The 13,215-nt window shown below is 39.5% G+C and overlaps 1 protein-coding gene across 6 annotated transcripts; it reads right to left on the reverse strand.

The window, feature by feature from the left end:
• Positions 1 to 2,352: 2,352 nt before the first annotated feature.
• On the reverse strand, positions 2,353 to 11,914 carry LOC145654559 (protein O-linked-mannose beta-1,4-N-acetylglucosaminyltransferase 2). 6 transcript variants are annotated; one of them, XM_081708788.1, is made up of 3 exons: positions 11,513 to 11,834; positions 7,825 to 8,000; positions 2,353 to 6,481 (listed from the first exon to the last, which is right to left on the reverse strand). In XM_081708788.1, exon 3 carries the CDS (start codon positions 6,443 to 6,445, stop codon positions 4,685 to 4,687), a length of 1,761 nt encoding a protein of 586 aa, XP_081564914.1. In that variant the 5' UTR covers positions 6,446 to 6,481; positions 7,825 to 8,000; positions 11,513 to 11,834; the 3' UTR covers positions 2,353 to 4,684. The 6 variants fall into 6 exon arrangements, 4 of the variants coding, with proteins under 4 accessions (XP_081564914.1, XP_081564915.1, XP_081564917.1 ...); XM_081708789.1 differs by lacking the exon at positions 11,513 to 11,834 and adding an exon at positions 11,215 to 11,479; XM_081708791.1 differs by lacking the exons at positions 7,825 to 8,000; positions 11,513 to 11,834 and adding an exon at positions 11,215 to 11,479.
• Positions 11,915 to 13,215: the final 1,301 nt, after the last annotated feature.

Raw genomic sequence — 13,215 nt, forward strand, 5'->3', positions numbered from 1 at the left:
TCTGGACAGACACTGTCTTAGAAGTGCAAACCCACTTGAATTTGAGTTGAATGTGTGAAGGAGCTTGAGTGAAAGAGTCGATAAGACATAATCCTGACTTCAAACACAGAGAGCTTAACCCCTCACCCTTCTTATCGCAGAGATATTTTTGCAAACATTAAGGTGACTAAATGACTCAGAGATCTCTTAGAAGAAAGAGAGTACTCCTGTCAATGTAATATGAAGGCAAAGAATATTCTTTATATGCTAAGTCATGGCAATCTTCCACTTAAAGTCTAATGCAAAGACAAAATCTATTTAGAGTTTCAGTTTCACATTCCTTGTGTTTGAAAAGGCCGTATAGATCTCACAGCTCATTAGTAGTTATTAGATATAACTAGCACTCAGTATGACTGAAATAGATTATGCTCCCAAATGGTTTAAGGTCAGGCAAGCTGTCTTAATTTACAGATATATGTTGTATAGAAGATGCAAACACAAAATAATTTTTGAATTATTATTTTTGCATAAACCAGCTGGCTACTCAACATTAACCCATTTTTAGCTAATACGTTCTATGGCTAATCAATAAATAATCTGAAAAGTTCAACAAACACTCAGAGCAAGATGTCTACCAGATGGCAGACTGGTGGACAGGTCGTGTGCCAGGTGTGTGCAGTCCATCGTGATTTTGTGAGACTTCCTCAGGCATTGTGGCTGGTAGATGCCCTGTAAGGCTGGCAGTTTGGTGCCTGTGATGAGCACAACTCCTCTCTGTAGTTTCTCAAGGGCCGTACTTTCACAGGTGAAGCCGCTGCCATGCAGTTAAACAGTTACGCAGCCGGTCAGGATGCTCTCTATGGTACATGTTTAGAAGGCGGTGGGGATGTTAGGGTAAGCTGATCTTCTTCAACTTCCACAGGAAGTAGACTCACTGCTTATACTTATACATATGTGTGTTATATACATGAGAGGCTTGTGAGGAAGAGTCCAATATTATGTTCTTTAATAGTTTAAGTAGAACTGATGTGAAATACACAAAATGACTCAAATAAGAAGCATGCTAATGCAGCATTGCATATAAAGAGTTGTACATTTAAAAGAGAATTTTAAATTTAGAATAAAGAGATTTGGAGGATCTTCAGGCATGCACATACTGCCCCCCTCCTTTTGCCTTTGTCTGCTGGAGGCTAGCACATGCTCATAGATTATACACAGCAACAAAAACAATCACAAGGTTCTACGAAAGCCACTTCAACTTCTGGGTCACCTGGAAATGAAAAGGAAGCATTGATGGAGCAGTACAAATGGGAGTGAGTATATAACAGCTACACCATGCAGCTGCGCTCATTAACTACTGACTATCTACTGACATCTGTGTCTGAATCAGAGCATACACCAGATACCTGCCACAGCAGTATCATCCAAATGCTGCCCATTCAGATAGACAGCTAAAGGAAAGGATGGTTGCTGCTTTGAGGCAATACGTTAGAGGAAGGATTGGGAGAGGAAACACATTTATAAAATCGTTTAAGAAACTTAAAACTCTGTGAGGCTTATTCACAATTGCTCAGTCAAGGATTAGTGGAAAGGTTAAGTGGATTTTGTGGGTCAGTGGAATAAAAACACACAAGTAGAACAATAACTGTTTCTCAAACTGTTCATCTGTTTGTAGTAAACTGAAGAGTATATTTTTCTGACCCAATATAACATGTTCCAGAAGCATCAGGCTCATATAATCCTTCATTTTGAAACCAAAAAATGAAACCATTTTGAAAGTCAAAAAACATATAACCTAACCTGTTAAAACTACTGCCACTGGTCCTTATCAAATTCTTCCCAGCGTATTAAGCAATTTCACTCAAATGATAGCATAGCAACTGGCACAGATTTCTAAAGCACTGATTGACTAGGTGGGTCCAAGGGAGTGGAAAATAGATCAGTTGATGCTCATTTAAAATGCTGGTGATCATTTAATGGTTGCATATTACCAACCAGTGTTTATTTCATGTTCTGTTTCCAAAGTAATAAGACAAACTCAAACAAAATGAATTCAGGAATATGCACAGAATAACTGCATGGGAGGATCCAATGTTCAAAATTCAAATCAGTTAAATGTGATAAGCCTCAAAGTTTCAGAAACAAATGACTTGCCAGAGAGTGACCCAGTTATCACTTTTTAAAGACATTTTTGCAACAGTTCTTCCTTAATCACTGGAGTTTCCATTACATAAGTGCACATGCAAGATGCTTTATCACACCATTCAACCCATTAGAAGATTCCCACATAAGGGTTGCAAGTGATCTCATTCACTTGCAACAATGCAATTACAACAAATATATAAAAGGTAACGTCTATGTCTATGTTTTACTATGTCCTTCAATTACATTCTTTTTCAGGACCAGTAAGAAATAAATAATTCTGTTAAGATCATCTTAAATGGTAAAGAAATTATTCAAAGGATCCATTTAATGATGCTCTTTGTGCAGCAGCATATTTTTGGGAAACTAGGCTTAGTTGGGTAAGTAGTTACTGCATCACTGCTGTCTGGGCCATAGCCATGTGGGAGTGTCATTGTGAAATCTGATCTCATACACTAAGCCAGCAGAAAATAGCACACTGAGAAGAGAGTAGGACATGATATAATGCTGGGGGGAAACACTCACAAAGCAGTGGCCAGCTTTAATTTCCAGGATACTTCTCTTAATTAAAAACAGAACTTAATATGAAAGATGAGCAAAGACAGTGTACAAAACATTTTATTGTTGTAATCATGACTAAAAATCACACCCAGATTCCCAAATACATTGTAGAGATCTCCCCCTAACATCTTTCAGTGGTCATGCTACTAAGCCTCTGTGAAGCCAGTTCCTAAGTGATATGGTCACCTTGTATATATAATAAACAAGTCAGGAATCTGTTCAGAGGCTCCAGCCTATTAAAGAAATGACTCAGTGAAAGGAAGGCATCTTTTATACCTAAACTTAAACTAAAGCAAAAACAATGAAATTCTGTATATTACATTACAAAGGAAACAAGAAAATTACAGCACATAATAGGTACTGAAAAGACAGAGGGAAAAATACACCATATTAAAGTTGTATTTTAACTCAAATTGATGGCAGAAAGTAAAATACACGACAATATTCATGGCACATAATGGTAAATCTCATAAAGTGGCATGTTTACAGTACTGATACTCAGTTACTTTTCTTACTCTGACAGTTTGAGTTTTACATACGATAATGGATCTCTTTCCACTGCTGAAAACATTATTTAATATTAAAACTTCAGTGAGAAAATGAGAATTCTGATTGAATGTTATGCAATTGAATGACCTGGCTATATTATCATGCTCCATTTACCCTTTCAGAATCAAACATGGCTAGATGGCACTGTTAAATTATATTACTTCTTTATGTTATTTCAGACATTGGACCTTATACAGGTCTTTCATATTAGACAGTTTATACATAAAAATAATTAGCATATAATTATGTCAATCAAAACCCTGGCTATGCTAACAGAGATTAGGGCTGATACCAGTCTTAATGAAGCATAATTTAAAGAAAACCTGTCTTTGTAAGATAAAAGACTGCAAAGGTATGAAGGAGGTTTGTCAAAGATTATCAGAGAAACATATGAGAAACATGTTTCTCTATGGTGGACTTTCCTGATCTATTAACCATCAGTCACCACAACAGAAAAACTGCATAACCAGTTCTATCAGTGTTGGGATCTTTGAATAGCAAAAAAAACCTAACATAACTCACATTGATATTAGCAGTGAGAGGACAAAATGTACACTACGAAGCCCTTAAACACAGGTCCTGAACTATGGAAAAACGTAGATGGTGATAATGCATTAAACAATATTTTGTATTGAGAGGCATAAGATGCCTGCATTTATTTCAGTTTACATGCAAGCTTCCAACAAGCCAAACTATAGCATTGTCACCTTTTAGCTATTTATGCATTACTACCACTGGACTCTGTCAGGTCACAGGGAAATGTCAGTTCCATTTTTCCTAGTTCATGTTTTATTTAAAGTACAGGAAGTCAATGCTCTCCCATTGGCAAACATGTATCAAGCTTCAAGTATAAAATAAAAAAAGGTAACATCACCAAACAAGGAGCTACCTACAAGCTAACACAAACACATAAAAGGACACAGACACAAAAGTGGGGGTAAAGACATATTTTAACTCCAGTTGGGGTTTTTGTATTAATGTGGCTTACTTATAAACTTAATATTACGCTTTCCATCAGAAAAGGCATTGCGATTACTATGCAAAACATTTGTCCACAGTCACAAATTCACAAAACACAGGATTATAAAAGTTAACAAATAGGCACACACACACTCAACACACACCCACACATACACACACCGTGTAGTAGACATCTTTTAATAATAAATAAAAATAAATTACCTTACACATTACTTATTTCTTATAAATAAAATCTGAATTGAAAACTTTTCTCTAGAAGCATTTCCATGACAAAGTAGAAGTAGTCTTTCGAGAGGCTCTGGTTTGGCAGTTCAGTAGTTTATATTCCCCTGCACAATGTTCTTTAATCTCATTCACTGTACTAATGTTCCACAGCAGGTATCAAATTGCAGGACATCAGATATCTCCACAGAAACATCCAACGACACAACACTTGATAATCAGCATTTCCCTGGTGGTGTGCTTAAGTGAGTTAGGTTTTACATATAAGAACATCTGCAAATGGTCCCAAAAGATTCTTGTTGAAGATGCAGCGTACCCATACAAGATATGTGGTAAAAGGCTTTATGTTCTCTGAGAAGGTGTAGTTTTGATGGGGGAGAATATAAGGCATATATGTGTTCTCTCCCTGCTCTTGAATCCACACTTCATATTTCACTTCCCTCACCTTCAGGTATTTGAGGTTCCAAGGGATTTGCCATGACACAGTGAGCTTTGCTTCATTGGTAGCCTGCACTGATGTCTGGCACTTGGGTTCTCTAACTCGACCTGGATGTACTGTGCTGACAGGCCTGGTCTTTTTCAGATTAGGCTTAATTTTTAGACTTTCTCTTAGAACCTCAAGAAAGGATGGGATGTCTACAACAGTGTCTTGATATATCCGGAAAAGCCACTCTGGGTTGCGGCAACACAGGTGTCTTGACACCTCTTTGCTAGCTAGGATGCGTTCCTGCTCCTCTTTGTCTAAGTGGGAAATGCCTCCCTGGTCCCAAGGGCGGTCAGGGTAGGCCACAGAATTCTCCTCAATAGTATTTCTCCATGCTACATACTGGAGGTCCATTCCTGGCAGAGAAGCGAGGGTTTTGTATGGAGTATACTGCTCCGGGTTTACCGCAAACGGGAAGAGCTCTATCACAGCAGCCCCCCGTGGCAAGAACATGGAGGTGATCAGCTGGGCTCCATGCATGCTAACCAGCATGGATGCCCCACTGATGACCCGAACTATGCTGTCAAACGGCTGATCCTCCAAGGACACCGTGACTGTCCTCATCTTGAACTCTTGAGCCAAAGCAAGAATCAACTCTGCCTCATTGAGTATGAGCCTGGTAGAAGCACGACTAAAAACTACTATATAATTGTCATCCTCAGACCTCTGATCTTTTGTGATATTCAACCTTTCCATCATGAACAAGGCAAACTGACGGATCTCGTTGCCTGACACCAAAATGTTGGCTTTAGGCCCTTGGGGCTGTACAAAGCCATACTGATACCAAGTGGTCATCTTTGACAATCCCACATAAGATTTTGTGAAACACATGAGCTTGCCAAAGTTCCGTAAGTGGTCTTTAAGCAGGGGTTGTTTGCTGCTAAGCAGCCGGTAGAGATCAAAATGGGCCCCCTCTCCCCAACCTTCCATGAAGACAAGCCGGGCTTCATCATCCAAGTCCATGTACTGCTGCATGGTGTAGAATATGGGAAGAAGGTCATCATGAAAGATATGCATCAGGTTATCAGCATTGAAGCGATTGAGGATGAGGGTGACATCTGGCACAAACACAGGCTTCGGCATGTATCTTAGAGCAGCTGCAGGCAACTCCAAGAAATTAAAATACTGTGTGTTATGGTCCTCGACAGAGGATAAGTCCAACAGGGCTGGCTGGAAGCGCCGGGGGCCCAGATTGGGAAGCATGACTGACGCATTGCTGTGGAAGAAGACAAACTCCTCTGCCTCGGTGCAGTAGCAAAGGTAATCGAAGCGGCAGACGCGGTCCGTGTGCATCTTGCCAGTGCAGACCATTCTGGTGCCCTGCTCCTGGAGCGCCAGCAGGGCAGCGTGGTAATCGATGCGCACCTGCGAGAGCTCCTGTGACTGCCGTGTGAGCCGCAGCTCCTCTTCCAGCAGGGCTGTATGCTCGCTGAGCCGCACGTACTTCCACAGCAGCGCCGCCACCACCGACACCAGCAGGCCATTCAGAACTGCCCCAGCGCTCATCCTACAGCCTAATGCACGCATCGCTCAAGCGACACGCGCATGCTCCACCTGCACCAACTGGAGAGAACACACTCTATTACCGACATTTTTTCATCCCCTTACTACATATGAGACAATATAATTACCATCACCAAAGAGATCTGAAGTATCTGCTTTCACAAAGGCAATCATTAATTCGCTATCAGTTAAACTCCTATTTCCCTAATATTTCTTTGCAGCCAGAGGCCAGACTCCATTTTCACTCTATGGCCTCCTTTCCCTCTGAATACTGAGTTACAGAATGGAAGGACCCCACGTTTAACCTCACATCACAACATCTAATTTTCTGAGCTACTGACATTCTCGAATAGCCATCAGAGCCACTGAATGCATCCATTGGCCAGAGACACACACACATAGCTGAACCACACACACTCTTCGGTCCAACAGTGTGCTTGTCTGAGTGTCCTCAGCTGCCTTCATTGAAAGTAACTGCGTCTCTGAAAGAACAGGGTTGTCCAATGCACAAATGCTAAATCTTCCCATCCATGACTCCTCACAGCCCACACCCGTCTGGAAAAATAAGTTATGGTAAAAAGATCACAAAGGTCTGGTTTCAACTCTCTCTGCTCCTCCTTTTTCATAACCACAGATTTAAATGAACACTAGGCCCATGCCATATCACTGTAATACCCAGACCTTGTATAATAATTGTTGTTTTCTGTAAACTCATACAAATGAGTAAAACTAACATATAAACAAAAAAGAGAACTAAACTAAGCTACAGTCACAAATAACTTAATATTGTGTTATCACATGTTAATGTGGTGTACATTTGCATAAACATGGCTTGCTGAAGCAAGTCTACTTGGCTACTTCAAGCTGCAGATAGTCCAGGATGGGATTTAACTAATTAAGGAGGACAATATAATGAAGTATATATAACGAGTAATGAAGGAGGAAAGCAGACAAGGAGAGAACCTGCCTCTAAGTGAAATGAGACAAGCTACTCCTTGCTATCCTCTCTAATAATCTGATACTCCATCTCTCCAGGGAACTGTCACTTTATGCTGTCAAAGATTATAGATAGAGAAACATCCTGACAGATGTCAAAAGTGGCAGACTTTTGCTGTGTTTTCCTGATGCTCGATCTATCCATCACAATTTATTTCCTACTCTAGAGTCTAAAGAAAAAAACAGCTCATACACCACTGCTCAGTATTAGTTCTAAACTCCTTAACATTAAATCAGAACACGTCTTAACTTCAACAGAAAATAGTAATAGCTCATGCTCGTTTGATTCTTAGCCAGCTCTTGGGCAAGAAATACCAATTATACCACTGTATGTTAAAGGCATATAGCATTCAGTGTAATTTTTCTGTCCACAGAGTCAAATGTTGCCGAGACTCAAGCAGTGTTACCTTCTGATCAGCCAGCAGCAGTGTTACCAGTTGTGTGCCTTAATCTCCTTCACTGAGCGGGCAGCTCCAGAGGAACACAGGCATGGGCACTGCCTGGCAGCGCCTTTTGGTAGAACGTCACCTAGGTGCTGTATTAGCTGGCCATGCCTTGCTGGCACCGTCTTAAGCCACCATCACTGTTTGAGGATAAAACCACCTTGGTTTTAGCTTGAGAGGCACAGATTTTGTGGGAATTTAAAACCAGAGATTGGAAGCCCTCTCGTCTACATAGCCCTGTGACTTTCATTCTTGTATGAAACAGCAAGTCTTAGTAAAATCACTCAATATATGAGGGACAGTATTTACATACTGCAGCCTTAGGTGGCTTCAATAATGCCAATATTGTGGAAATAAAATTATATATTGTGTAAATCCACACCACTGCACTACTGACTATACAAAGGTCTTTGGCTTAATCTTTTGCTAATTATATGTGAAACTCATATTATACATTATTTTTTATTTTAGCTATTCTCAATAATGCCCACTGATGGGATGAAGATATTCAAATCAAAAGGATATAACACAAATATTCAAATGTTATTTTAATGTTCTGGAGTTCACATAATATCTACACAGTTCCTTTTCCCAAGATGCAACTAAAAGTAAGGAACTGTCATGCACTAATACACATTTAATCCTAAATTCCTACTGAATAAAACCGAAACTAATAAAACTAATCTCAGTGAATGTTAAATCTGTGTACGGGCTCCGGATGAAACATAAAATTATCTGGTATTTTTAAATAATTGTAAGATTTTATACACTTTACACTTTTCTCTGGCCAAAATCTATCATAGGTCCTTCTAAAGAGGCCAACTACTGTCTGACATGTCATGCTTGGGGTAGAAGGAGATGAATTAGAACAAGATGGCTTTGTTACTGGAACTTTCTGCCTGGCCTACATTTCATTAACGCATTAGGCGCTCGTGTTCATGCTTAAATGTGTTGAATCATGTCCAAACTGCCTAATAGCACTTAAAATATTAAAATACTACTATATGATATTTATCAAATTATTCATTATTTGTGGCATTCTTCATCCAAACTATAAATCCAGGACATTCATACATATAAATTTAATAATCTTTTATGTAAGGGGAAAGGGCTTTAATATTTATTCCCAACACTGAGACAAGCAAACACATTAAAGAGATATTGATGCACGTAAATTTGCACTAATTTTGCTAAAGATACTAAAGAGTGTTTGGGGATTTAGCAGCCAGAGACCTGGCTATCTGAGTCATTCTGATTTAATTCTCTGTGCTCACCAGCATTAACACTGTAGCAAGCAGAAGGTATGCCCTTGAAATACTCTCCTTCTCTCTGTATGAATGGAAAGTTAAAAAAGGGATGACATGAGGGTAGCAGGGGAATCAAAGGTTTCCCAGTGTGTGTGTGTGTGCATGTGTGTGCCTGTTCATGTGTGTGTGCACGTGTATGTGTGCTTGTCTGTTCTTTGTCCTGGCTGACAGAATGCTCCTGGCTCCATGGTCTACAGCTGTGTTGTTTGCTCTGTGGATGATAAGCACCACAATGCTGCGTGAAGGCAGCCTAGTGCTTCTGATGCATTTTAATGGGGCTCCTGGTAAGACCATGCTCTCAGTCTTTTGCTGGCTCTCCTCCCTGATGCGTCCCGTAAGGAGAACTGAGGAGAAGCCCTGCTCAGTTCCAGCACCATCCCCCCAACAAACAACCAACAAACAACTAAAAAGGCTTTGAACGATGTGTTCCCCTTCTCCACAGCCTTACTGTGCATCCATTTAACCACTCAGAACAGGCTCATCTTCATTGAACCCTGTTCTGACTAGTCTGCTCTGCTGTGCACTTTTTATTCAATGGACGGAGTAAAATGTGCATAGATTGCCGTGATTTTTAGGCTTTCATTTAATTTACTTTATTTTCTAACAAATGGCAATAGACACAAACACTTATCATTAAGTGACATGACTTTGCTATCATTGTTTCAAAGCAATGTTTATTTGTAGTTCCATATGCTGATCTCCAATTAAAGGTGACTAAACGTTAACCTGAAGAACTGCAGGCGTCTGCTTTTAAAACCCCTTTAAGCAACTCTAGTGCTTAGTGGTTGCCATTCATGCTTCTTTCATATATATGAACTGACAACTAGAGAGCAAGAGTAATAAGGAAGCTGGTATGTAAATTCATTAGGGGTGGCAGGTATCACTTTCTGAAGAGGTAAAGGGCAGCGTTCCAGCTGACTACTGCAGGTGATGAAACAGCCACTCTGGCCTATTGCCCCTTGGTTCCTCAGAGCCGGATGACGAATGGGGCTGAGGCAGTCTTCCAATGTCACTCAGCCTCCTGAGGAAAGGACCCTGTGTAAGACTGCAGCACTGAGGCAGAGGTCCGCATAACGATAAGCAATGATAAAAGAGTATTGCAGGCGCAAGTACGGCCAAATTCCAGAGGAAAGAAATGCAGTCCAATGTATGCCAAAAAGTAACTGTTCAACCTATTTCCTATTCAGAGACAGATTTAACTTCATGTATAATAAAAAATATTTTATATGATGAAAATCTGAAATGTATTTAGCTGAGATCTAATGATCAAATTGTGTTCTATTGTGGTCTATTGTTTGATTTTTTTTAATAAGGAAAGAGTACAGAAAAAACACTTGCTAATTGTCTACAGGGTCTACTGCAATTACATATTTGGTAGTAATTGATAATAATAATTTAACAAAAACAAATATAACAAATAGACTGCTTTAAAAAAAAAACAATAGCAAGAATTACCCTTTAAAAGGTGAGATATTAAAATGTAATTATTATTCAAATGTTTTTCCTCCCATGCCTACATTGTCTAAAGTTAATAAAGTGAACAAACTGGTAGCCAGAGGTAGCCAGAGCAGTGGTACTTGGTAGCCAGAGCAGTGTACTGAAGTAGTTCTTTAAAGTCTAACAGGTCATGATAAAAGGTTACTGTGCGGTTAAACAGAACGTAATCGCTTGCCCCATTGCCGTTATTTATATATTTTTATACTACTACTACTACTACTACTACTACTACTACTACTTCTACTACAATAATAATAATAATAATAATAATAATAATAATAATAATTATTATTATTATTATTATTATTATTATTATTATTAAGCCGCCACAGAAGCTCACTGACGGTCCTGCAGTGACAAACCCATCAGAAATTCATCATCAGATTGTCACCTTTCGACGCTGTATGGATAAACTTTAATCTCAGCACAGATACAAATAATACACTAATATGACAGATATAATAATATACTAAAGTGATAAAATGATGCCAAAGTATGCGCGCTACATTTTTGGCAATGTATTGAACTGCGTAAAATATTTTTCACTAACCTTCAATTAAAGACAGTTCCTAGAAGCCACAACGAAGCAGACCCGAGTGTAAAGAGAAAGGCTGACTGGATTCAGTGTAACGTTAGATTGAATATTTGCCCTGACAAGCGTGCCTTTGAGCTTGGACTTGCAGGGAGTAGAATAGCCTGTCATGAAGCGATGGACTACGGAGTGCCAGCCTACCTTTTCTTTCACATATAAATAGCCAGTGGAAAACTTTTTCACAAACAAGTTCACAAGCAGGAATACAAAAACATAGCACGTGCTTCCGTAAACAATCATATAACACTATACTTACCGGAATGGAGGCGTAAGAGGACAGGAATATTACAAGTCACTGCGGCTACAATGTTTCAATAATAGCTACGACTGCATCGATAGCTCTGGAAATGGTCTTCTTTCTTAGGGCGTTTTCGAAGAGTGGACGAGATCATATGGAAGTATGATGAAGCAAGTGCGCGCCGATTTCAGCGTTATATAATTATTGTGTTCTGTATTCATTCATGATACATGCTGATTGACGTGTCTTTACAGTTTTTTGGAGAAGTAAATTCATCTCATGTACTGCCTGTACAAACCTAACCAGCTGAAGGAATAGTCTCCACCCACAACAATGACCGGATCTCGGACTAAAATCTCGCGATATACTATAATGGGCTTTATGCCTTGTGCCGTTAAACAGTGTTGCTGATGGGCCTTGAAATATTCTGGGACCTGAAAAACAAACAGCACTGCAAACCTTTAGTGACAGTGTGTAGCGTTTACCCTGCTGAGCAGAACATTGTACGCACAAAATGTCGCAGCCTCTCAGACATATTCGTTCTATTTAATAGTCGCGTCAGAGATGAGGAGTGGAATTTTACGAGTATTCAACGTATTCGAGTTAAACGGGTATTACAAATGGCATGGTTTTAAAAGCACTTGGCAACGATGCGCTCAGTTGCTATTAAACAATCTTTTAGCATGTGACTTCTTAAACTTTGTAAACGCAATAGCTGGTTTGAATCTCAGCACTGACTGGGCTCATTGTCTGGTTACTAGGTTGCGAATTGGAGATCCTAGATATATGATCTGATAAGCATAATAACGACACTAGATGGGGCAAATATAGTCTGCTGTTGTGCCCTTGGTCACATCTTGAAGGCGGTTTGCTGTCTCCCACTTGAGCAATAATAGACAACAATATTTAAAATAATGGACAAATAAAGTGAAAACAAAACACCTAAAGAAAAAATGAGTGCTGCAGAGTTTATAGAATGATCATATTTCCACTTCTGGAACATGGGTCACCAAACCAAAGGTGCTTCTACTACTGGCTGCTCCAAACTGGTGGAAGGTGAAGTACTGCTGAATCATAATAAATTATTCAGAACCAAGGCCTTTGCCTTTGTGCAGTGACCTTCTATCTCAGGAAGTGTGGGTCACTTTGCCATCTTGTCCTTTAAGCACCTTTGACCCTGCATAGTGTGTTCTGGACAAACTTTGCACACCAAACTGGGGGATAAGAAGTCCATCCTTATCACAGTGTGATGTACACTTCTGAACACCCTTTGTTAAATATTGCTGCTTAACTATTCATGCTCAAATCATTTTTATCTGTTGTGTTATGATAACCCTTTGGTTTGTTTGGGTGGTTTTAGAGTTGTTACAGGTAAGCTGAGAGGTGGAGTTTGTTTCTTGTAAATTGGTTCCATGGATGCACAGCTGTGTACTCTTAATATAAAAAGAACTGCTACTCGGCTGGTGTGATCTTACTATATATTTTGCATATATATGTTTCTGAAGAAGATTCCATGGAGTAACTGCACTGTAGTCAAAATTCCATTGAAGCACACTGGTTTCCATAGAAACAAGACCTTTAGGACAGCGGTCCTTCATCAGCTGTGCAAGCATAGTTCAATGTGATTTTGACTACTTCTACCTATATGCTTCATTTCAATTCTGTTTCTTTATTTCTCTGTCTTTGTACCTCACATGCTGCTACTATGAATAAGTACATTT

This window comes from Electrophorus electricus, unplaced genomic scaffold (genome assembly GCF_041902795.1).
Source record: "Electrophorus electricus isolate QZ-2024a unplaced genomic scaffold, ASM4190279v1 Scaffold132, whole genome shotgun sequence".
NCBI classification, from domain to species: Eukaryota; Metazoa; Chordata; class Actinopteri; order Gymnotiformes; family Gymnotidae; genus Electrophorus; species Electrophorus electricus.